General features: G+C 41.9%; 1 protein-coding gene across 1 annotated transcript in view; it reads right to left on the reverse strand.

Moving 5' to 3' along the window:
* Positions 1 to 26,794, reverse strand: part of naa30 (N-alpha-acetyltransferase 30, NatC catalytic subunit) — a 37,732-nt gene extending 10,938 nt beyond the window's left edge. Inside the window, exons 1-2 of the mRNA XM_033027213.1 lie at positions 25,857 to 26,794; positions 5,574 to 5,697 (exon numbers count right to left, since the gene is read on the reverse strand). Coding sequence (XP_032883104.1) covers positions 5,574 to 5,697; positions 25,857 to 26,483 — 751 coding nt within the window. The 5' untranslated portion in view covers positions 26,484 to 26,794. The remainder of the gene's footprint in view (positions 1 to 5,573; positions 5,698 to 25,856) is intronic.
* Between the last annotated feature and the right edge of the window lie 633 nt (positions 26,795 to 27,427).

Raw genomic sequence — 27,427 nt, forward strand, 5'->3', positions numbered from 1 at the left:
AATACTGGTGAAAGTTTCTCCAGCATTTTTGTCTACCTTCGATTTTCCAGCATCTGCAGTTCTTTCTTAAACAGCTGATGTATTGAATATTTTTCAAGCATTCTAATGTATCTAGCAATCCCCCAGCCCTCATGAATGCCAGAGAGGATAATGTATTTGAGCTTCCTAAGGAGAACAAATATGCAATATGTGGAAATCATATTCCAGACTTAGCTCACATTGGGGGAGAATTAGTGATGCTCTGTACACCATAATCAAGGTGAGTTTTTAGACTAAAAACATCCTTTAAATCATACATTAACTAAATGGGCAAAGATATTAACATTACCAAGCATTTGAAAGTTAATATAAAAGTCATTCTCAGAAAGGTGTATCGCCACAGGTGGGAGTGGTGGTACAAATGGAAGCTTGATCAGGCATGTTACACCACAGTTTTGTAACTATCTGTACTAACAAACTAATTGTTGACTTTAACTAAATTGTAAACTAACATATAACTACCTTAGGTCTTTGACAGCACCCAAACCAATGTTGTAGACGTTTGGCTTATAGCCTGCTCTAGCAAATCAAGCACATAATGGAGCATGATTACTTATGCATTACACTTCAAGTGACATCTTAAAGTAATGACCTTTCTGACCTCAAGGTGAACAAAGGTGTTTTGGTACTAAAGAAATGTAGATCGCCCGAGTGCCTGACCAACATTTTTCCAGCAATGGACAAGGCAGATTTGTTGCTCATTTACCTCATTGCCTTGCTAATGTATAATTTAGTTTCTCATTAAAACATCTAAATTTGCACAACTAAGCTATTTAAATGCAACTTTTCCCACCAAGAATCTGTGCTTTTCACTGCCCTGCAAGCTTCCTTTAAAGTATTATGATGTAGAATTTCCTGTCAACTTTAACTGCTCAAGTGCACTGCTTTCCTGCGTGCTGGAACCAAAAACTTTGCATAGATCTTCCTATGGCATCTTCCGCAACAAAGCAGATTCTGAGAAATTTAGTGTGGTTCCGTACAGCACAACTGCAAATAGCATAATGTGCTGGGGCTTGAACACATTATGTACGCATAAATGTTTTCACAACCAACTATAAACTAAGCCCAGGGTAGACACAAAATGCTGGAGTAACTCAGCGGGTCAGGCAGCATCTCTGGAGGGAAGGAATGGGTGACGTTTTGGGTCGAGACCCTTCTTCAGACTGATGTCGTGGATGGGGCGGGACAACGATAGAATGTAGTCAGAGACAGTAAGACCAGTGGGACAGTAAGAAAGCATATAATCCTCCAAATTTTGCCACCTCCAACAGGATCCCACTACTGGCCACATCTTCCCATCTCCACCCCTTTCTGCTTTCCGCAGAGACTGTTTCCTCCGAAACTCCCTGGTCAATTCGTACTTTCCCACCCAAACCGAGAACCTTCTTCAGACTGATGTCAGGAGAGGGGGTGGGACAATGGTAGAATGTAGTCGGAGACAGTAAGACTAGTGGAGAACTGGGAAGAGGGAGGGATGGAGAGAGAAAGCAAGGGCTATCTGAAGTTAGAGAAGTCAATGTTCATTCCACTGGGGTGTAAACTACCTAAGCAAAATTTGAGGTGTTGTTCCTGTAATTTGCACTGGGCCTCACTCCAGCAATAGAGGAGGCCCAGGACAGAAATGTCAGATTGGGAATGGGAGGGGGAGTTGAAGTGCTGAGCCACCGGGAGAGCAGGTAGGTTAAGACGAACTGCGCGGTGTTGTTCAACGAAACGATCACCGAGCCTGCGCTTGGTCTCGCCGATGTAGAGAAGTTGCGGATATAGTCGATGAGCGCTGGAACAGCGGATATAGTCGATGAGGTTGGAGGAGGTGCAAGTGAACCTCTTGGAAAGACTGTTTGGGTCCTTGGATGGAGTCGAGGGGGGAGGTAAAGGGACAGGTGTTGCATCGCCTGCGGTTGCAGGGAAAGTACCTGGGGGGGGGGGGGGGGGGGGGGGGTGAGGTGGATTGGGTGGGAAGGGACAAGTTGATCAGGGAGTTTCAGAGAGAACGGTCTCTGCGGAAAGCAGAAAGGGGTGGAGATGGAAAGATGCAGCTAGTAATGGGATCCCATTAGAGGTGGCGAATATGTTGGAGAATTATACAGTGAAGGGGACATGACTTGAGAATTAAGGGACTGAAGTTAGGGGTAACATGAGGGGGAACTTCTTTACTCAGAGAGTGGTAGCTGTGTGGAATGAGCTTCCAGTGAAGGTGGTGGAGGCAGGTTCGTTTTTATCATTTAAAAATAAATTGGATAGTTATATGGATGAGAAAGGAATGGAGGGTTATGGTCTGAGCGCAGGTATATGGGACTAGGGGAGATTATGTGTTCGGCATGGACTAGAAGGGTCGAGATGGCCTGTTACCGTGCTGTAATTGTTATATGGTTATATGGTTATATGGTCACAAAGATAGAATGTAGTTGGAGACAGTAAGACTAGTGGGACAGTAAGACAGCAAACAGTGCATTCAGAAAGTTTTCATACCCCTGCACCTTTTCCACATTTTGTTACATTACAGCCTTATTCTAAAGGATTAAATTATTATTTTTTATCTTCAATCTACACACAATACCCCATAATAAAAAAGCGGAAACAGGCGTTTAGAAATGTTTGCAAAAATTTCTAAACACCTGTTTTCGCTTCTTCATTCTGGGGTATTGTGTGTAGATTGATGATAAAAAAAAAGAATAATCAATTTTAAAATAAGGCTGTAACGTAACAACATGTGGAAAAGTGAAGGGGTCTGAATACTTTCTGAATGCACTATATGCTGTCTTACTGTCCCACTAGTCTTACTGTCTCCAACTCTTATCTCCATTCTATCTTTGTCCCGCCCCCTTCAGACTGATGTCAGGGGATAAGAGTCTTGACCCGAAACGTCATGCATTCCTTCTCTCCAGAGATGCTGCCTGACCCGCTGAGTTACTCCAGCATTTTGTCTACCTTCAATTTAAACCAGCATCTGCAGTTCTTTCCTGCACATATAAACTAAGCCCTCTGGCTTATCCTGTTGTCAAAGCCAAACAATTGAATGTCTCTTACATTCACAAAATAAACTATTACACATGACCCCACCACTCGCCACATCTTCCCATCTCCCCCCCGTCTGCCTTCCGCAAAGACTGCTCCCTCCGTAACTCCCTTGTCAATTCTTCCCTTCCCTCCCGTAGCACCCCCTCCCCGGGCACTTTCCCTTGCAACCGCAAGAGATGCTACACTTGTCGTTTTACCTACCCCCTCGACTCCATTCAAGGACCCAAGCAGTCGTTCCAGGTGCGACAGAGGTTCACCTGTATCTCCTCCAACCTCATCTATTGCATCCGCTGCTCTAGATGTCAGCTGATCTACATCGGTGAGACCAAGCGTAGGCTTGGCGATCGTTTCGCCGAACACCTCCGCTCGGTCCGCATTAACCAACCTGACCTCCCGGTGGCTCAGCACTTCAACTCCCCCTCCCATTCCGTATCCGACCTCTCTGTCCTGGGCCTCCTCCATGGCCAGAGTGAGCACCACTGGAAATTGGAGGAACAGCACCTCATCCTGTCTGCATCCTGGTGGCATGAACATTGAATTCTCCCAATTTTGTTAGCCCTTGCTGTCTCCTCCCCTTCCTATGTCTCCCCAGCCCTCGGGCTCCTCTTCCTCCTTTCTTCTCCCCCCCCCCCCCCCCATCAGTCTGAAGAAGTGTTTCGTCCCGAAACGTTGCCTATTTCCTTCACTCCAAAGATGCTGCTGCACCCGCTGGGTTTCTCCAGCATTTTTGTGTACCTTCGATTTTCCAGCATCTGCAGTTCCTTCTTAAAAATGTATCATTTAATCAATGATACATTGGAAAAAGGTTGAAGAAGAACAATGTAACCAGGCTCAGCTGGCAGATTCACCAGCATCTTGACTGTACAGGTGCAGTAATTTGGCACATTTCTGATGAACTCCTAGAGACGTCCACTGTGGAATCCAGGCAAGAAACGTGTGGTAACTGAGAGTTGCTGCGATGTCACTACTGCCCCATGGAACCAGATTTGATCGTTATCTCTCACACTGTATGGAGTTTGTATATGTTCTCCCTGTAATTGCCCAGGTTTTCTCCAGGTTGTCTACTTTCCTCAAATTTCCAGAAAGAGGTACAAAATTGGCTACTGTAAATTACTCCTTCTATACATGGGTGGTAGGAGAATTAGAGAAAAGTTTACAGATATCTGGGAGTTTAGGATGCATGGAACTGTCCAAGAGCTGCATAGACTTGCTTAGCCAAATGGCCACCTGCTATGTTGCAAGGAAATACAAAAACCCTAGTGAACATGTCTGAGAAAGTTCCAGACTTTTGCCATAGTCACATATGCCAGTCCTCTTCAGCTTCCTGACTGTTATCCAGGTTAACATATTCAGAGACTGCTGCTTTCAGAAAGAGTAAATTAGAAACATGGGAATGACAGCTATTTGTATATAATCTAAGTACCATAAACACGTTTTAAATTTAAGAAGCAAGCCATCAGTAAAATTGTTCTTAATACACCAAATAGTTAAAAGGAGGCTGGTTTTGGATAAAGTTTTTAAATTCACAACACATTTAGGTGCAAATATAAATATTGGGACCTAGAGGTGGATCACAAAGGCAGTAGAACCCATTTGTGGCCTCCTTTACATCAGCGAGACCAAGCATAGACTAGGTGATTGTTTCGTTGAACACATGCACTTGGTCTGCCAAGGCCTTCTCGATCTCCTATTTGCTAACCATTTTTATTGCCCTTTCCATCCCACACTGGCCTTTCTGTCCTGGGCCCCCGCCATTGCCCGAGTGAGGTCCCAAACAAACCAGAACAACCCGTCATATTCTGCTTGGACAGCTTACAAAACAAAGGTATGAACACTGAACTCTTAAATTTTAAGTAACATAACCCTTCCCTTTACCCCTCCCCACCCATTTCTCCCACCCTTCCCCCCTCTGTTCCCTTCCACCTGTATCTCTCCCTCTGGCTTTACACTTCACTCCTATTCTCTCATTCTCTGACAACTTTCTCTCCTTTATCTTTAGCCTTTGTCAACCCATCTGCAAATCAAACGCCCCTCACCTGCATCCACATCACTTGCCAGAATTTTCCTTCCCCACCTCTTTTCTAGCTATCTCCCCATCCCAATCAGTCTAAAGAAAAGCCTGAAATGTCACCTTGAAGAAGGATCCTGACCCAAAACATCACCTATCAACATCCTAACCAGATGCTGCCAGAGTTTCTCCAGCACTGTTTTGCACAAGAATCGAGCATCTGCAGTTCCTTGTCTCTCTAAAATAATGTTGTTCAAGTCAATACCTGTGACATTACTGGCATTATAGAAAGATAGTGGGACAATGTTGTATAACAATCTATGCAGAAGGAAAAATACATCTCCATTCAGCCAACAGAGGATTTGACACTGATGCAAATCAGCAAGTAAGACAATAAATGCAACAGAGTCCTTGATAAACTACATTTACAAAAAGTAGGTGGCTGCTCAGGGCAATAGGGATAGCAAGTCACTCTTTCAACTACAAAGCTAAGATGAAATCTCACCAATGCATTTTCTTCTGTATTTGGAATCCACTGCTAACATAGCTATGTATCCTCTCCTGAACATCTTCTTGTGCATGTCTAACTTGCAGACAATGGCACCCACACACTCACTTCCAACCATAGCCTGCAGAAATCAAGAGGAAAACAATTCTTTAAATATATGCACAGTATGGCACAAAATACAAACAAGCACACCAGCATAACGATTAATTTATTCCCTATCAATTTAGGTAACAAAATAATTGAAGTAAATCAATGTTTTGTAATTTTATGAGCATAAGCTTGAATTTGTAAATTCAATAAATCTCTGTGGGATTTATCCCTTTAGTCAATTATATAGAAAATAAAAAAATCCCAAAATGTGAGTTCCTTGTCTTGAAGACAACTGCAATATACCAGCATAAAGTGCCATTATTTATTGATTATTTATGACACAATTCAATCCATATTGCCACTTCCAACTTTTCTATGTCCTTCAAAAATCCAAAATAGCTTATACAATACAAAAGCTATGTGTAGTGTTTTTGATGATGCATTCCGTAGCACGGATTCTTTCAACATGTTAAATGGGAAAGTTTGGAAGAAGGACCAAGGAATGCTTGAAGGAAGTTGGAGGATGGAGTCAACAGAGACATCATGAGGATGGTAACTAAATCAAACTGAACTCAAACAACGTTGCAGTGAGGAGCTCCTTTGTGATGAGTTCCTTTGTGATGAGTTAATGGAAGCAATTTCTGAAAGACAGGAGTGTTCATGGAGGTTACAATCTGTGAATAAAATACAATCAGAGGGAAGTAGTCAAATTGAAAGAGATGCTGATAGAGGGAACTGCTGATTCAGCAGATAGATAAAAATTGCTCGAGCATAGATTAATACAAATTTGTGCAGCACTTTGGATCCCAGACTTACTCTGGTGCCAAGATTATAGACTATATATACACAGAGCCCTTCATAATGTTTGGGACAAAGACCCATCATTTATTTATTTCCCTCTGTACTCCATAATTTGAGATTTGTAATAGAAAAAAAAAAATCACATGTGGTTAAAGTGCACGTTGTCAGATTTTATTAAAGGTCATTTTTATACATTTTGGGTTCACCATTTAGAAATTACAGCAGTGTTTATACATAGTCCCCCCATTTCAGGGCACCATAATGTTTGGGACACATGGCTTCACACGCATTTGTAATTGCTCAGATGTGTTTAATTGCCTCCCTAATGCCGGTATGAGAGAACTCTCAGCACCTGGTCTTTCCACCACACTTTGGAAACTCTTATTGCTGTTTATCAACATGTCATGAGGACCAAAGTTGTGCAATGAAATTTGAGGAAGGACATTCTTGCTTTTGAGGGAGTGCAGCGTAGGTTCACGAGGTTAATTCCCAGGATGGCGGGACTGTCATATGTTAAAAGAATGAAGCGACTGGGTTTGTATACACTGGAAATTAGAAGGATGAGAAGGGAGCCTATTGAAATATATAAGATTGGACACGCTAGAGGCAGGAAATATGTTCCCGATTTTGGGGGAATCTAGAACCAGTGGCCACAGTTTAAGAATAATTGGTAGGTCATTTAGAATGGAGATGAGGAAAACTTGTTCACCCAGAGAGTTGTGAATCTGTGGAATTCTCTGCCTCAGAAGGCAGTGGAGGCCAATTCTCTGGATGCTTTCAAGAGTTAGATAGAGCTCTTCGATAGCGGAGTCAAAGGATATGGGGAGAAGGCAGGAACGGGGACTGATTGTGGATGATCAGCCATGATCACAGTGAATGGCGATGCTGGCTCGAAGGGCCGAATGGCCTACTCCTGCACCTGTTGTCTATTGAAAGTCAAAGAAGCCATTATGAGACTGAGAAACAAGAATAAAACTGTTAGAGACATCAGCCAAACCTTATGCTTACCAAAATCAACTGTTTGGAACATCATTAAGAAGAAAGAGAGCTCTGGTGAGCTTACTAATCGCAAAGGGACTGGCAGGCCAAGGAAGACCTCCACCGCTGATGACAGAAGAATTCTCTCTATAATAAAGAATAATTCCCAAACACCTGTCCAACAGATCGGAAACACTCTTCAGGGGTCAGGTGTGGATTTGTCAATGACCACTGTCAGCAGAAGACTTCATGAACAGAAATACAGAGGCTCCACTGCAAGATGCAAACCACGGGTTAGCCGCAAAAATCGGATGGCCAGGTTACAGTTTGCCAAGTACTTAAAAGTTCTGGTAAAAGGCCTTGTGGACAGATGAGACGAAGATTAATTTATATAAGAGTGATGGCAAAGCACACTACAAACAGGCTGCAAACATTCATTAACACCTGCCTTAGGAGAATACTTAACATCTGGTGTAGAGACAAAGTAAGCAATGTGGACCTGAGGAAAAGAACAAGCCAGGAGCCCATTGACTTACAAATTCGAAGGAGAAAATGGAGTTGGATTGGACACAATCAGGAAACCTGCCACAAACATTACCCGGCAAGCCGTGAAATTGAACCCCCAAGGAAAAAGGAAAAGAGGTTGCCCCAGGAACAGCTGGAGAACAGGTGGCCAGACAGAAATGTCTGAGAGTGGGCTCAACTGGGGAGATCTCGAAAGAACTGCCAACAACCGAGTGAGGTGGAGGGCATTTGCCAATGACCTTTGCTCCCTAGAGGAGCAAAGGGCTTAAGAAGAAGATTGAAACAGGCCCCTTGGCCAAACTCACCCATACAAACAAGATGCCCCACCTAAGCTAGTCATATGCCCACGCCTTTAGCCCATATTCCTCTATTCATTTCCTTTCCAGGTACCTGTCAAGTGTCTTTTAAATGCTACTCTAGTATCTTCCTTAACTATTACTTCTGCAGATCGTTCCATATACCCAATACCCTCAGAGTGAAAAAGTTGCCCCTCAGATTTGTATTAAATCTTGCCCCTCTCATGTTTAACATACATCCTCTTGTTTTTGTTTACCCTACCTTGAGTGAAAGACTGTGCATTCATCCTATCTGTTGCACTCATGATTGTGTACACCTCCACAAGATCACCCCTCAGCTTCCTGCACTCCAAGGAAAAAAGTCCCAGACGGCCCTACTTCTCCCAACATGCAGCCCCTCAAGTCCTGGCAACATCCTTGTAAATTTTCTCTGCACTCTTTCCAGCTGGACGACATCCTCCCTGTATAGCAGGGTGACCAAAACTGAACACAGTAGTCCAAGTGTGGCCTCACCAACATCTTTTCCAATTACATAGAAAATAGGTGCAAGAGGAGGCCATTTCACCCTTCGAGCCTGCACCAATCGCAACATCATGTCCCAACTTCTATACTCAATACACAGACTGATGAAGGCCAATGTACCAAAAGTCATCTTGACCACCATATCTACCCCTGACACCACCTTAGTACCATTGAGTGAGGTGGAGGACATTGTCAATGGCCTATGCTCCCTAGAGGAGAAAAGGGCTTAAGAAGACGAAGACGAAGAAGAAGACAAAGAGTGATGGCAAGAGCAAAGTATGGAGGAGGGAAGGAACTGCCCAAGATCCAAAGCATACCACCTCATCTGTGAAACACGGTGGTGGGTGTGTTATGGCCTGGGAATGTATGGCTGCTGAAGGTACTGGCTCACTTATCTTCATTGATGATACAACTGCTGATAGTAGTAGCATAATGAATTCTGAAGTGTGTGGACACATCCTACCTGCTCAAGTTCAAACAAATGCCTCAAAACTCATTGGCCGGCGGTTTATTCTACAGCAAGACAATGATCCCAAACATACTGCTAAAGCAACAAAGGAGTTTTTCAAAGCTAAAAAATGGTTGATTCTTGAGTGGCCAAGTCAATCACCCGATCTGAACCCAATTGAGCATGCCTTTTATATGCTGAAGAGAAAATGGAAGGGGACTAGCCCCCAAAACAAGCATAAACTAAAGATGGCTGTAATACAGGCCTGGCAGAGCATCACCAGATAAGACACCCAGCAACTGGTGATGTCCATGAATCCCAGACTTCAAGCTGTCATTGCATGCAAAGGATAAGCAACAAAATACTAAACATGACTACTTTAATTTACATGACATTGCTGTATCCCAAACATTATGCTGCCCTGAAATGGGGGAACTATGTTTAAACACTGCTGTCATTTCTACATGGTGAAACCAAAATGTATAAAAATGGCCTTAATTAAAATCTTCAATGTGCACTTTAACCACATGTGATTTTTTTCTATTATAAATCTCAAATTGTGGAGTACAGAGGCAAATAAATAAATGACGGGTCTTTGTTCCAAACATTATGGAGGGCACTGTATGTGGTCTATATTTGAAAGAGAAGCTGACAAATAGATTTTTGAATGAATGGGGCAGACAGCAGAAATGATAATCTATGTAGACAATAATATATTTGCAACTGAGAGAGGGTATTGTATAGGGAATGAGAGCTCAGAAGAATGCATAAAATAAAATCATAGCCTCGAGTTAGTTTCCTCAAATTATTTTTTTTAAATAGGATAGGTAAAGGAAGATTGGTTACTGACTACATGGTTACAACTTAGTAATGGAGCAAGGCAAGTTTCAAGACAGTGACTTTGGGAAAAGTTTCTGGAAGGTTGCAAGCATATGCAAGAAACAAATTAATCTGAAGAATAAGCATCAAGATGAAAATGCAATCTTAAATTTAGGAACATAAAGAATGGATGGAAAAATCGTAAATATATATGGGGATAATGCAAAAATATAACGATAACAAAAACTGAACAATAATGCTGCATTCTGTGTGGAGTCTGCACATTGTCCCTGTAAGTCTTCTGGGTGCTCCAGTTTCCCCCATATTCCTAAAGACATGTGGGTTAGTACGTTAACTGGCCTCTATAAAATTGCGCTATAAAATTGCCACTCGTGTGTAGGGAGTCGATTTGAAAGTGGGATAACATAGAATTAGTGAGAACGAGTGATTGGTGGTTGCCATGGACTCCGTGGGCCGGAGGATTTGTTTCCATGCATTCTCTCTAAAACTAAAAGTTGCTCCTATTACAGATTAGCTGATAAAACAGTATAATTGGCTAGAAAATGATTTAAAAAAAAATATATATGGTACACTTAAAACACTTCTCTGAGACACTCTGTAGAGGTAGAATGTTAAGGGCTCGATGAAGAGACTGCAGAGAAAAACTGGATGGAAATAAAAAGGAAAGACTGAATGTAATCATTAGGATTGGAATCTTTTGAAGTAACCAATTGGTGCCTACAGGAAATGAATGAAAACATAGATTGGTCCAAGGAGTGGAGAACAGGGACTACGCAGTCTGTAAGATGAGAACAGTGTGTGATCTCAAGATGCTGCTCAATGGCACTAAAGGTGCAAATGGTGGATGACACTTAAGTATTAAATTTTGTTTTTAGTTTTAGTATCAGAGGTGCAGCATGGTAACAGGCCCTTCAACCTCTTGAGTCCACACGGACAAATGGTGGATGAAGCTTAAGTATTAAATCTAGTTTTTAGTTTTAGTATCAAAGATGCAGCATGGTAATAGGCCCTTCAGCCTCTTGAGCCCACACTGACAATTGATCACCCGTTCACACTAGTTTTGTGTTATACCACTTTCTCATCCATTCCATATACACCATGGGCAATTTACAGAGGTTTGATAACCTACTAACTTGCACGTCTTTGAGATGTGGCAGGAAACCATAGCATATCTTACCAGCTGACGGGCCTGTTTCTGTGCTGTTTGATTATGACTGACTCCCAGAAGAAATCCAATGTGGTCCTCAGGAAGAACATGCAAACTCCGCACAGACAGCACCCAAGGTGAGGATCAAACTTGAATCTCTTGCACTGCGAGGCAGCACTTCTATCAGATGGGCAGCCACAGAGCTTCATGAAGGTAAAACTGAACCATTGAAGAGTCATTTTTTCCCTAAAATAACAAATCTTTTTCATTAAGTATCTTCACCTCCTTCAATAAGCCATGAGGAGAATACAACATGAAAAAAGAGAATAGATTTAATTCAAAAATTAAATAAAGTAAAATTTTGACTTAAGCACTCGTCACCAAGAAACAAGGGGCATACTGGATGGAGATGCTTCCTTCCTGCAAGGCAGCATTTATTTATCATATACATCAGATATGAACTAGAACAAAGAAAGTCCAACTTGCTGCAACTTTACAGGCACAAGTGCACTTGAAGCAGTCAAAGACACTCCATTTACCCACTGTGCCTCTACTCCTTCACAACAGCAAGATTATAAATCTCAGGAAGAGTCTGAACAGTCAAGGTGACAGTATATTTTTAGTTTTGCACAAAACAACTGTTTTACAGTTATCAAGTAACAATTAGTTGTAGCCAATTAATTGTTCAAGGAGCTCCTTCCTGAAAATTTAAAAAGAGGTTCAGTCACACAACATTCATTTGAATTACGCAGCCTTTTCTCACCTTTAAAAATACAATATAATAGTAAATGTAATATAATATGTAAAACACAGTTTTAAAAACAAACACATGGCTTTCTCAATGTTGTGACCAACAGAAGAGTTAATCTATTCAGCAACATAGCATGCTATTGGTCAAATACACACATCCCTTTACTTTTTTCCACAAAAAAAATGCATTGAGAGGATAGTTGCACAAATTCTGTGTTTTTCTGTACCTGATCCGTTTGGATAGCATACAAAGCCTCTCACTGTACCTCGGTACACGTGACAATAATCTAAACTACCTCGTTACATGACAATAATAAATCTAAACTTAAATATCCACAACAACATGGTCAGCTTCAACTTCCCCATACGATGCCATATGCCACAGTTACATCAAAACTCGAAATAAGAATACAACCAGTTAGATCACCTAGGATATGTAAAATATGGATGAGTCCAATCAGGCAAAAAAAGCCTACAATATGAGCATCTGGGGCACATATTGGGAATGGTGGTTGAACCATATTTTGTTCTCAAAGTAATGTTCAGATCATGTCCCAGACTTCATTGGCAAAACAGAATTGCGAGTTGTAAGCACGCCTACCACAGATTGCCATCGTGTATTATAAATTCTAATATAAATATTAGAATCTTTTCAAAATCTTCACAACAATGTGCTGGAATCAGTGGGTCGTGCAGGCATCGTGGAGGGAATGGATAGACAACGTGTGGGGTCAGAAATATACTATTCAATTCCCTAAGACCAATAACATTTCTGAAACATCACAATTTTATTTACTTATAAAAAATCAGCGTTAACCTCACCAATTAGCACAATTGTTTAGTAGTCTCATTGTTTACTAGTCTCATTTATTACCTTTGTTATATCCAAGAACAAAGATGAGGTGGTTTTGGCAGCATAGAGAGGGTTTAGGCACATTTTTATTTGCGGCTAAATCTGTCTTTCTTCACCATCTTTTTTGCCTACGATTGCATTAAATATTTTCTACTGCTATCCTTCACATACCAACAATCTTTATATCCCTTCAAACTAAAGTTTTAGTTTCCCTTGTATTCATGTAGCTTTCACCAGACTAAGACTTTTAAAAAAAAGCACACCATTTTTAAGAACACATTTGTATCATTTTGGATTTTAAACAATTTATTTCACTTCAATGATCTGGGTTTCAATCCAAACTTGATGGGATCAAAGTTCCTCTGAAACAAGGACCAACAAGGAACTTGATACATTAATTCCACTCCTATTAGGCACCATTCCACAAAATGGCAATTTTATTCAAAGGCTATTCTGGTGGCTTTTAATCTAATTCATTCTTCTTACAGGCCTGGGTTTAAAATATGTCAAGAAAGAAGACTGAGCAATGATTCACTGAAAATAGAAAAATACTTTTAAAGGCGGAGGGTCTAGACCCAAAACATCACCTATCCGTATTCTCAAGAGATGCTGCCTGACCAGCTGAGTTATTCCAGCACTTTGTGTATTTTTCTCTATGAAAAGTTACATTAATTTGTACGAGAAATAGGTGAAACATTTCTAAACCATGGCAGGGCAATATGAGAGAAGATAGCAGAGTCACGTATGGTTAGCAAAACAGGGTGAGGAAATATTTCAGTCCATCGCTGTAATTGGTCTATCAAAGCATTCCCGTCTCATCTGACTACTCATAGGAAATTTTCTACTGGAAATTCCCTTTGCATTTTCCTGAGATGGAGCCTTCCAAAGTTTAGAGGCAAGAGTTACACCAGAATTAACTCAATTTTCTTCCACTTCTTGTCCTTGCAGCCTTTTCTTTCGACATCTGAACAAACTGCCCTCAATGGTGGAGGGTTTATCAGAGCAGTGGACAGAACTTTCCACAAGTAATTTTAAGAATCAGAGTGACAAATAATTTGCAGAATTGCATGTGGCAAGTTGTTACAGATACACCATGCAGTTCATCTGGATTTAACTTTCAATTTATTTTTGTTCTTGCTTTTGGATTAAGAGATGGTTCCTTGTGTACTCTTCCAGGCCACTTTTGCATTCTTCCCAGCTGATCTTGATTTGATTGTAATAACTGATCTATACCTAATTATTCTCCCTCTTGCAGGCCTTTCCCTTTCTTTCTCAGCCTGAAAAAGGGTCGGAACCCCAGATGTAATCTGCCCTCTCCCTCCACAGATCCTGCCTGACTCCTTAAATTCCTCCAACACTTTGGGGGGTTTTTTGTCCACCTCTACAATTTTTCTGTGCCTTGGGTGAGGACCAGGTTCTACTCAAAATGGCCTAAAAACCCAATAATCACACGATTAATGTCTCCCAATTTCTACATTTGTTGGAGAAATTCTGGGGTGGGTTCAGAAGGTTGGATACGGTTTAATTATATTTTTGCCCATATTTCCTGTTTGAAATATTGAAGGAGTTTAGGAAAGTGTTTGGGAAAGCTATAAGCAGTAGCTGGTTTGCGAAATCGTGGTAGCCGAGACCATAGCAAGAAATAGATAAATACAAAAACATTCAATTCATCAATTCTATGGTATTTTGCCTTGCATTAAAGTGCATTCAATTCCATAAGATATTTTTTTATTTCCTTTTTGATATGTTCACAGACTCCCCATAAAATAATATATTTACTGTTCACTTGTTCACATATTTTGCATTATTAATGCAAACTTGTATCTTACTTAATTGGCAACCTTACAAAGAGTTTTTGATCATAAGCATTAATTGGTTTCTTTCCACAGCTGATGCAAACTAGGTGTGTCCTTCCAGCATACCTGTTTTACTTTCACCTAACCCACTTCGTAGGGAGGATTCTGGTATATCTTTAGTCTACTTTTTTTTTTAAATTTTGGTAATTCTGCCCACCATATACAGACACTCATGCTACAAGCTACTTAACGTCTTCCTCTTTTGTTGCTTACTCCTCGATCACAAGATACTCATCGATCACACTCAGCTTCCTCCTCATCCCCAAACCCTTTGGTGGTTTTATGTCTTGTTTTGCTATTTTCTTAACCCTTATTGCTTTACTCAGTTACATCCATTCGACAACCATTTGCAAGGAGGACTCTCAAATGTATTGCATTTTTACTTCTTACTAATCCAGTTATGGGTTCATTCAAAATAATTTATTAATATGCATTCAATGTAGCAATCATTGAGAAGACTATAATATAAAAGGAAGTATGTAATTCAAAGGCTTACAAGTTGCTAGTCAGAGCACATTTGGTGCAATTTTGGGTGCCATATCTGAGGAAGGGTGTGCTGGCATTGGAGAGGGTCCAGAGGTTTATGAGAATGATCCTGAGGATGATAGGGCTAATGTATGAGGAGTGTTTGATGGCTCTGTGCCTGTACTTGCTGGAGTTTAGAAGGATGGGGGGCAGGGGTTGTCTCATTGAAACCTTCTGAATAATAAAAGGCCTAGATAGAGTCGATGTGGAGGGGATGTCTCCAGTAGTGGGCGAGTCTGGGACAAATAACAATCATATAAGTATATAATGACAAAACCCGACTTCAACAGGATCTGACTGAATTGCTGGGCAAGGGAATTCAAATAGATTTGAAAGAAAGCAATTTTATACACAAGTACAGTAGAAACTGAAAGCAAGCTCATTCTTTAAGATACTAAAGTTAACAAGACGTTTCTTATGGCACAATTAAGATTAACAGTGGTAAATACATTAATTCAATTGTAAGCAATTCGGAGCTTTTCAGCGCAGCCAAAACTGTAAAGTGTATCTCCAGAATCAAAGCTTGAACTGAGAGCATAGTAATAAAGGTCCATTCAGAAAATCTTGTAGCTCTTCATTTTGGAGTCAGATCTGTCTTTGACCCCAAATTGAGATAGTGTGTCAGGATAAAATGAAATCAGAGTTACAAAAGCAAAACTGTAATGCTAGAAATCTGATTAGTTGTTTATCAGAAATGCTGACTCAATCCCTCTGCACAGATTTTGCCCATCTAGGTTGAATATTTTCAGCATCTTCTTGTCTAAGCTGCCTGCAAACACTTGAGCTTTCTCTTTTCTATCAAATCCCATTATTTTGTTCAATAACCAAGAAAACACAGGTCCTCCAAAAGTTAAACATCATTGCCATATCTAAGAAATCTTCTTATATTCCTTAGCAGTATTAAAAAAAATACAAGAGAAAGCTCACCATCATTCTACATCTCTTCTCAGCGATAATCGGTCCCTCGATGGGAAAGTGGGCACAAATTTCTCAATGTTAATTGTTTCCCACTTTAACCGCTTATTGTACCAAAGCTCGCTTTATCCACCTTTCCCTCCTTCCACTTAACTTTTAGTCCAGCACCAAAATCTCTCCAGAAAGGTTACTAAAATGGCAAGTAGAGCCTAATTACATTCATACAGGAACAATTACTGGTAAATGATGCCACCTTGGCAACACTCATACCTTATTAAAACATTAAGAGACAAAAGCCTAGAAACTTACATGACTTTAGCCAGGAAAAGATTCAAGTACACAACCATCTTGTGCAAGAATGAAGAACAGAAGACTAAAATTAAGATTTTTTGTGGTTAGTGCATTGACATGGAAATGTTCTTTCCAGATATAATCAACAGTGTGCAGACAGTAGAATGCTTAAGTTTAAATTGAATTTCCTAAGCTAACTTGTAACAAAACCGAAGATGGACCAGTATAAAAATTTGGGTAAGCCACAGTTAGGAGTATTGTGTGCAGCTCTGGTCAATGCATTACAAGAAGGAAATGGTGGGTTTGGAAGAAGCGATTCACCAGGATGTTGTCAGAGCATTATCTACAAAGCAAGTTTTGAGGAACTTGGATTGTTTTCTCTACAGCATTCGGGGCCAAGCATGCAAGCTGATAGAAGTATAACGTTATTAGAAGCATAGATAAGATAGTATTCCCCCCCCAGGTGGAAATGCCAAATATTGGAGGGCATGCCTTTTAGGCGAGAGGGGGAAAATGTAAAGGAAACCTACGTGGCAAAGTTGTATTTTGCATAGAATGGTAGGTGCCTGGAACAAGCTGACAGGGGAAGGTGGTGAAAGCAGATACGACAGCAAAGTTAAAAAAAACATTTAGACAGACTCATGGACAAGCAGGGAATGGAATGGGACAGAAGAGATGAGTTTAAATTAGCATCAGGGTCAGCACAGACATTGTGGGCCAAAGGGCCAGCTCCTGTGCTGTGTAGTTCTATGTTATAGGAAGGCATATTATATAATTCAGGAAGATGCACTGCCACATACAGTCATGGCATCAGTTATGCCAGCATGGAAACAAGTCCTTCGACTCACCAAGCCCACGTGAACAATCAAACACCCATTTAGAAGGGTCTCGACCCAAAACGCAAGCCATTCCTTCTCTCTAGTGATGCTGTCTGGCCTGCTAAGTTACTCCAGCTTTTTATGTATCTTCGGTTGAAACCAGCATCTGCAGTTCCTCCCTACACATTTACATTTACCTTCTCTAATCTCATGTTATTCTCCTCACATTCCCATCAACTTCATCCATATTTTACTTACACACTAAAGACGATTTACAGTAGTCAATTAACCTACTAATTCACATATCCATTTAATGTGGGCGGAAATTGGGGCATCTGGTGAAAACCCATGCGGGTATCGGAGAACATGTAACTCCATACAGAGCATGAAGTATAGAGCTTGGAGATCACGATTGACTCCAGGTCTCTGGAGCTGCAAGGTGGCAGTTTTAATAGCTGCACCACTGTGCTGCCATTACATTTTTGACTCAAACATGGTTCGCTGTTCTAAATAGATACTTAAACCTCAGTATTATCAATCTTTGTCCCTGAACGAAATAATCCCATGTCAACTTAGTAAAACACTGTGGTCACTTTTGGTGTATTTTCAAACAAAAAAAGGGAGAAAGCTGAACCTTTAACGGCAACATGCCAAAATGTCTCAGTTGTTCCCGAAACTAAAACAGGCACTTGAATCAATGTGACAATGGAAAACATCCCCCAAAAAAGAGAAAATGTTACCTTCCTTGAGCGCATCTACAAAATATATGGGTACTGCAAACAGTTAAAATTACCACCAAATTTTAAATTGCCATGTACAATTCTATCCTCCAACTTTCCGACTATCCTCCAACTTTATGGCTTTTCAATGCAAGAAACATTGCAGGAGCCCACATTCATTCTGAATTTCATCAGTATAATCATATAACAATTACAGCACGGAAACAGGCCATCTCGGCCCTTCTAGTATGCACTAGGAATCTTTCAAATGGTTTTGAATTAATTTGGTTTTAATAAAGCTGAATCCAATTAATTTGAAAGGATATTTTTAGACAATTTTCTGCATTCGGCTTTGCTTTTGAATTGATGGAGCACAGATATATTCATTCTAAAACATCGTCTCAAGATTTAAATCTGAGCGCCATGATTCTGTGAAATAATTCAGGCATGCATCAAAATGAAAGGCTAACCGAAAGCAATGAAGCATTGGTAATATATGAACAGGCCCAAGATGAGATGGATCTGTCTTGCTGATGGGTCACAAAGGAGCAGGAGCTCCTTGTTTTAGGGAGCTGCCACATAACCACCTGTAGATCTCACATTCTGCAGAGCAGTCTACAAAGAATGATTACACGCTAGGCAACATTAAACTTCTGCTGATGTTAGTTGTAAGCTGCCAACACATTGTGCCGGCAATATAATTCAATACATTTAGAAGAGTGATATTTCTATCTCCACATGAGCTAAAGTTAAATTTTGAAACACTGGAACGTCTCTAGTTACAATATGATTCTTTTCATTATCAAATTGCAAAAATGGAAAGTGGACATGGTGGACTGAGGCTGAAATGTAAGTCACAGCGTATTTGATCATAATACAGTACAGAGCATGTCAACATTGATACAAAAAGAAATCAGTGTATAGAATTTCACAATCAAATCACTATTCCACAATTGATCAGTCCTTATTTGAGTCATATTTGAGAATTGTTTCATCGCTTTTCCATGACAATTAGCCTTCCAGTTAACAGATATTTTGAATGCGATTCATAATTATCCTTGGCATTCAGTAATGGAAGTTCAAGAGGTAGAATCAAAGAGGCTTCATTCTGTGACTCTGAAATAGAATGCACTGATATTATTTAAGCCAATAAAAAACCTGGGTGGAAGTTACAAGGTTATTGTTAAAATCTCAACTGTCACCACCAGCAATGCAATTTACATTTGATCCTGAAGTTACTAGATGATAAAACAAAACTTAAAAGCACAATGGGTTGAAATCTGCAGTTTTGACAAAAACATTTTTAAGTTGTACGTTTAGTTATTTCCAGTCAGATACAAATTAAATCATTGGTTCAATGACCAAAATAAACTTTGCTTGCTTTCTCTTTGGTGAAGAGGATTCAACTTCAATTTGGATCCAGGGTAATGTCAATGTGTGCTCCAGCTAATATTCTAATGCATGTACCTAGCCAAACACACGGACTTGCCAACTATCCTAACTTTTGTCTCCAATTTCTAGAGCAAAGGAAGCGATTCATTATTGCACAACCCCACAACTGACTTATGGAACCAATTAAAAATAGGTAAAATCCAGGTCCTTTCAGATATGTATTATACACTACACAGCACATGTAGCAACGGTAAGGCCACAGTGAATATCCAATTTGATCAAAAAATAGCAGAGGTGAAGCAACATTGACAAGTTAACTGTATTGTATAGGATTGGTGTTTCATGGAATTTGTGGCTTGGACGCAGGTAACAAAAAGTGTCCAGCTCCCTATTAGTTCCAAAATCCCAGCACATCTGTATTTTTATAGAAATAATAAATGCACTGTTTCTGTATTGTTCCAACAAAATGTTTTTCAAAAATACAGAATTCTGCTTAAATGCAACCACCTAAATATTTTGAGATAGACACAAAATGCTGGAGTAACTCAGCGGGACAGGCAGCATCTCCGGATAGAAGGAATGGGTGACGTTTCGTGACGAGACTCTTGTTCAGACTGAAGTCAGGGGAGAGGGAGATACAGAGATAAGGAAGTGTAAGGTGTAAAAATGAGACAACGAAGGTGGGGATCAAGTAACATGTAGAATAGATTATTGTTAGCTGGGAGAAGGTAACAACAAAGCAAACAGAGATAAAGTGTAATCGGAGATAGTCAGACTGATCGGAGAACTGGGAAGGGGGCGGGATGGAGAGAGAGGAAAAGTAAGGGTTACTTGAAGTTATAAAAGTCAATATTCATACCGCTGGGGTGTAAGCTGCCCAAGTAAAATATGAGATGCTGTTCCTCCAATTTGCACTGGGCCTCACTCTGACAATGGAGGCGGCCCAGGACAGAAAGGTCAGTATGGGAATGAGAGCAGGAGTTAAATTGTTTAGCAACTGGGATAACAGGTAGGTTTAGGCAGACTGAGCGGAGGTGTTCAGCGAAACGATCGCCGAGCCTGCACTTGGTCTCGCCGATATACAGGACTCCACAATATATATAGGATGATATATAGGACTCCTGGCAAGAGCAGGAACAGGGAGATACAGGACCTGAATGTGTGGCTGAGGAACTGTTGCAGGGGGCAGAGATTTAGATTTTTAGACCACTGGGATCTGTTTTGGAGTAAGGGGGAACTGTACAAAAGGGACGGATTGCACCTTAACAGGTGGGGGACCAGCATTCTGGCAGGTTTTCCACCGCTACACAGGTGGTTTAAAACTAAATAAGGGGGGGGGGGGGGGGGGTCAAATGGGATAGTCAAGGATGGAGTTAAAGGGAAATATAATAAAAGGATAGTTAATGACCCCAGAATTAATGGGTAAGAAAGCTCACAAAGGGATAAGAGGGTATGGCCAAGTGTAATAGGGATTGATGTGAAAAGCGAGATGCGTAAGGAATTAAAAGTATTGTATATGAATGCGCGAAGTATAAGAAGTAAAGTAGATGAGCTTGAGGCTCAGTTAGAGGTTGGTAGATATGACATTGTGGGGATTACTGAGACTTGGCTGCAGGAGGATCGGGTTCCTGGGAACTTAATATTCAGAGTTATACATCCTATAGAAAGGACAGGCAGGTGGGCAGAGGAGGGGGGTAGCTCTGCTGGTGAGGGATGGAATTCAGTCCCTAAGTTGCAGCAGGAGTTAAAACTGGCATGTAACAAAGGTAATGCCACTGTGGTGATGGGGAATTTCAATATGCAGGTAGACTGGGAAAATCAGGTTGGTTCAGGACCCCAAGAAAGAGAGCTTGTAGAATGCCTCCAAGATGGATTCTTAGAGCAGCTTGTAATGGAGCCGACCAGAGAAAAGGCAATTCTGGATTTAGTGTTGTCTAATGCAGTGGTTCTCAAATGGGGGTACGCGTACCCCTGGGGGTACGTGAAGGCACTCCAGGGGGTACGTGAGATTTTAAAATATAGGCCTACATATATGTAGGCCTATATTTTTGCGCTGGTTAGGGGGTACTTGGCTGAAAAAATATTTCACAGGGGGTACATCACTGAAAAAAGGTTGAGAACCACTGGTCTAATGTACCAGATTTGATAAGAGAATTCGAGGTAAATGAACCGCTTGGAGGTAGTGATCATAATATTATTTGTTTTCATCTGCAATTTGAGAAGGAGAAGTTTAAATTGGAAGTGTCAGTGATGCAGTTGAACAATGGGGACTATGAAGGCATGAGAGAGGAGCTGGTCAGGGTAGACTGGAAAGGGATCCTAGCAGGAATGACGGTGGAACAGCAATGGCAGGAATTTCTGGGCATTACCCGAAAGACGCAGGCTCATTTCATTCCAAAAAGGAAGAAAGATTCTAAGGGGAGTAGGAGGCAACCGTGGCTGACAAGAGAAGTTAGGGATAGAATATAACTAAAAGAAAAGATGCATAACACAGCAAAGAGTAGCCGGAAGCCAGACGATTTGGAAACTTTCATAGGACAACATAAGGAAACAAAACGGGCAATACGGGCTGAAAAGATGAAGTACGAGGGGAAGCTGGCCAGGAATATAAAGAAGGGCAGTAAAAGCTTCTTTACATATGTTAAGGGAAAAAGAGGAGCAAAGTCAAATGTGGGTCCCTTGAAGGCAGACATGGGTGAAATTATTATGGGTAACAAGGAAATGGCAGAAGAGTTGAACGGGTACTTCGGATCTGTCTAAACTAAGGAAGACACAAACAATCTCCCAGATGTACTGGAGGACAGAGGATCTAAGGGGGTAGAGGAGCTGAAATAAATTTTCACTAGGCAAGAAATCAGGCTAATGGGACTGATAAATCCCCAGGGCCGGATGGTCTGCTTCCAGGGTCCTCAGGGAAGTGGCTCTAGAAATAGTGGACGCATTGGTGATCATTTTCCAATGTTCAATAAATTCAGGATCAGTTCCGGTGAATTGGAGGATAGCTAATGTTATCCCACTTTTCAAGAAAGGAGCGAGAGAAAACGGGGAATTACAGACCAGTTAGCCTGACTTCGGTGGTGGGAAAGATGCTGGAGTCAATTATTAAAGAGGTAATAATGGGGCATTTGGATAGCAGTAAAATGATTAGTCCCAGTCAGCATGGATTTATGAAAGGGAAATCATGCTTGACTAATCTTCTGGAATTTTATGAGGATGTGACAAGTAAAATGGATGAAGGGGAGCCAGTGGATGTAGTGTATCTTGACTTTCAGAAAGCTTTTGATAAGGTCCCGCACGGGAGACTGGTGACTAAAATTAGAGCACATGGTATTGGGGGAGGGTGTTGACATGGATAGAAAATTGGTTGACAGACAGAAAGCAAAGAGTAGGAGTAAACAGGTCCTTTTCAGAATGGCAGGTAGTGGCGAGTGGAGTGCCGCAAGGCTCGGTGTTGGGGCCGCAACTGTTTACCATATATATTAATGATTTGGAAGAGGGAATTAGGAGCAACACCAGCATGTTTGCGGATGACACAAAGCTGGGTGGCAGTGTGAACTGCGAAGAGGATGTTAGGAGGTTGCAGGGTGACCTGGACAGGTTGAGTGAGTGGGCAGATGCGTGGCAGATGCAGTATAATATAGATAAATGTGAGGTTATCCACTTTTGCGGCAAAAACAAGGGGGCAGATTATTATCTCAATGGGGTTAGATTAGGTAAGGGGGAAGGTGCAGCGAGACCTGGGCGTCCTTGTACACCAGTCACTGAAAGTTAGCGTGCAGGTACAGCATGCAGTGAAGAAAGCTAATGGAATGTTGGCCTTCATAACAAGAGGATTTCAGTATAGGAGTAAAGAGGTTCTTCTGCAGTTGTATAGGGCTCTGGTAAGACCACATCTGGACTATTGTGTACAGTTTTGGTCTCCTAATTTGAGGAAAGACATCCTTGTGATTGAGGCAGTTCAGTGTAGGTTCACAAGATTAATCCCTGGGATGGCGGGACTGTCATATGAGGAAAGATTGAAAAGACTAGGCTTGTATTCTCTGGAGTTTAGAAGGATGAGGGGGAAATCTTATAGAAACATATAAAATTATAAAAGGACTGGACAAGCTAGATGCAGGAAAAATGTTCCCAATGTTGGGCGAGTCCAGAACCAGGGGCCACAGTTTTAGAATAAAGGGGAGGCCATTTAAAACTTTTTCACCCAGAGAGTTGTGAATTTGTGGAATTCCCTGCCACAGAGGGCAGTGGAGGCCAAATTAATGGATGGATTTAAGAGAGAGTTAGATAGAGCTCTTGGGGCTAGTGGAATCAAGGGATATGGGGAGAAGGCAGGCACGGGTTATTGATTGGGGACGATCAGCCATGATCACAATGAATGGCGGTGCTGGCTTGAAGGGCCGAATGGCCTCCTCCTGCACCTATTTTCTATGTTTCTACACCTGGAACAGTGGATACAGTAGAGGAGGTTGGAGGAGGTGCAAGTGAACCTCTGACTCGCCTGAAAAGACTGTCGCGGTCCTTGCATGCAGTTGAGGGGGGAGGTATAGGGACAGGTGGGATAGAGTCTTTACAGGAAGCAGGGTGGGAAGAAGTGTAGTCTAGATAGCTGTGGGAGTCAGTAGGTTCATAATAGATGTCATGATAGTCTCACGGTGAGATCAAGAAACGGTAGGGAGATGTCTGAGACAGTCCAAGTGAATTTGAGTGTAGGCTGGAAATTAGTAGTAAAGTGAGTAGAAGTCAGTGAGTTTGCATGCATGCAGGAGGTGGCACCGATGCAGTCGCCAATGTAGCAGAGATAGAGTTCGGGGATAGGGCCAATGTACGCCTGGAACAGGGGTTGTTCGATGTACCCTACAAAGAAGCAGGCATAGCTGGGGCCCATACGAATGTCCATGGCTACGCCTTGGATTTGGAGGAAGTGGGAGGAGTCGAAGGAGAAGTTGTTAAGACTAAGGACCAGCTCTGCTAGTTTTTGAGATCTTTGAGATCATAAAAGGCCTGCAAGGACTACCATATTAGTTGAAACTGATCACTATATGGAGGTGATAAAAAATCTGAAATAGCTCCAAAGCCACTTGCTTCAAAACTGGGAATGTGGCTGTGCTGAAGTTGTATATACTCAATGAAAAGTGGCTTCCTCTAAAAAACAGGTTCATTTAAAGGAGTAGCTTTATAGCTATTAAAGGAATCAACTGACTGGTTCAGTTCAAACAGAACAAAAGCAAAATCACACTTAGGAAAGAATACAAAAAAAAAGAAATAAAAACAGATCAAAGTAGTTCTGGATAGACAGCAAGCTGAAGAAAAATGCAAGGCCACAGCACAATTCTACAGAAATAGAGCAGTCCACCACAGTATTCATGCATTTTGATATTCAACAAGCAAGAATAGCTCTTACATCTGTAAGTAAAATGTTAACAAATTTCTCATCATATGATTATTCTCCTTGTGGCTACATTTGAAAAATAACAAGCAATGTTCAGGAACTGTGGCAGATGCATCACACATTTTGCCAAGACAGCTAAAAAAATTGTAGTCATTAGTGATATTGTTTTAGGGACAATCAAATTCTGTAGACTATTCAAAATGAATTTTCACATAATCTCAATAATCATAATTTCACTCAATGCTCAAAATACAAGATATATATATTTTTCAAATGACATCAGAAACATGCTCAAATCAGTATCCTTAAATAAAATTTGCCAATGTATTAATGCTAATCCAGTTAAACATAACTTTGTATTCCAACCCACAGAACTTTATTGGATTTTACAACAAATCTTTAACATCCCCTGAACTTGTCATTGAGTCTTCATTTACAATTTAACTGCAAACTCAAAAGACTTGTCTTCTACTATAGGAGTTAAAAGCCCAGATTCTGGCACAAAACTTCTTATTAAAATTACTTGCAACCGAACGTGGCTTCCATCGTGAAGTCATAGAACAACAAGTTTTGCAAGGTGCCACATTCAAGCAATTACATGGATTTGTCCACTAAAACAATAACTACATAATTTCACTGTTTATAAAATCAAACTACCCATTGTAAATGTAAGAGGGTGCGGCTCCGCTTCCACTATCTGAAAGGGGTGCTGCTCAATTTTGGCCTAGCAAACTGCATCAGGCTGTGCTCAGTTCAATTGCCTGCCTCCCTCACTGGGTGTCCTTGAAGAGGAAATAGAATGGCATTCACCGGCATGCCACTGGAGCCCAGTGGGACCAGAGTTCTTGATCAACAGTTGGAATGACATTTCGATACCATTAGCAAAAAATATGATGAGTGCATAATAATCTGGTGACGATAAACATTACTTTCTTATCGAAGGTATTTCAGATGCCTTTAACACACACGTTACACACCATATGGCATATATGCGCGTGTATATACATTTATATCATGTATATGTCATATATGTGTATGTATATGTATGTTTTCTTATCATGTGATAATATGCATGATAACCCACAACCACTTCGACTCTCCCTCCGTAGCCACCCCCACACTTACCAAAAAACACAGCTGTGGCCAGTTGTGAATAAAATATCTATAGGTATATATGGAATAAGGTTCAGACAAATCCTTCGTGATCAATCTCATGATATCTGGCATTTGCAACTCTGACTCATAGCCAACATAACGTATCCTTTCGGGCTCTTGCAAACTACAAGCGGCTACCGAGGCGGCCAGACGCGACTGATCCTCGCCAACCCCATCCAGTTCATCCCTGGGCGTTGGAGTGTCGGCCTCGGCAGTCCTTTGGTTGGCATGGTTGACCTCGCAGTTGCTGGCGTCGGCTTTCCTTCTGCCGGCTTGGGGCGGTGACAGTCCCGAGGCGGCTTCGGCAGCGGACAGGCGGCCACTGCGATCCGCTTGCTGGTGGAGATCGGGGTTGAGGATCAGACAGCCGTTCAGCACCCGCTGCTGGTGGTTATGATGGAGGTGGTGGAGGTGATGGAGGACTCCCTTCTTCGGCCGGCTGCTCTCCGGGAAGGTTAACATCGACTTTGGGCCGTCTCGGTCGACGCTTTCCTGCCCTGGCCCCGGTTCGGCCTCTGGTTGCTGGCCGGCGGGATAGGCCAAGATTTCAGCGGGGGGTGGGGAGAGCACGCTAGGCCCAGCTGGCGGCTCCGACATCCTAACTGGGGAAGCAAGGTGGAGGTGGCGGCAGCAGCAGCATGAGGGGCCGAACAGCCACAAAATGGAGGGAGGGAAAGGGGTGGACAGCGGGTGTGGGGGGGGGGGGGGGGGGGGGGATTAGGGAGGGAGGGTAAAGGAAGGGACTCAGTACCCCAACATATCGTGTGAGGGGACCGGGACCGTCAGGTGAAGGCCTCCACCCCCCGCACTGACACAGGAGGGGGTGAAAAGGAAGGAGTGCGGCGAGCGAGCGAAACCCCGACCCTGCTCCCGGCCCCGTCACTCGAGGCCGCTTCCACTGGGCGACTGCCGTAAAACGAAAGGCGCCGCGCGAGTGAGCGAGCGACCTCACTCCCCCACAGACGTCACCGCTGTCGTAAACAGGAGGTGGGCCGGAGTGAGCGTTGAGCGGTGGCGATGGTGGTGACATCTTCAGTTGTCGGCCTCTCAGTCGGAAGATGGGTCTCGACCAGAAACATCACCCATTCCTTCTCTCCAGAGTTGCTGCCTGTCCCGCGCAGTTACTCCAACATCTTGCGGCTACCTTCGATATAACAGGCGGATGTGAGTGTTTTTTCTTGTAATAACACCGCCGCTTTAAGTTTATTTTCCCCACACGTTGACACCTGTGTTGCCATCTTTACATACGGTGATGGACCATGCCGAGTGTTTCTGTCCCATCAAATGTGTAAGAAGGAACTGCAGATGCCGGTTTACGTCGACGATAGGCACAGAATGCTGGAGTATCACCTCCAGAATCACCTCCAGTTTAAATTCCATTTGGAATATTTTGGAGGACCAAGAAACCAAGAGTAAGTCCATCAGTCTGAAGAAGGGTTTCGGCCCGAAACGTCACCTATTTCCTTCGCTCCATAGATGCTGCTGCACCCGCTGAGTTTCTCCAGCACTTTTGTGTACCTTCGATTTTCCAGCATCTGCAG

This window comes from Amblyraja radiata, chromosome 9 (genome assembly GCF_010909765.2).
Source record: "Amblyraja radiata isolate CabotCenter1 chromosome 9, sAmbRad1.1.pri, whole genome shotgun sequence".
Classification (NCBI taxonomy): domain Eukaryota; kingdom Metazoa; phylum Chordata; class Chondrichthyes; order Rajiformes; family Rajidae; genus Amblyraja; species Amblyraja radiata.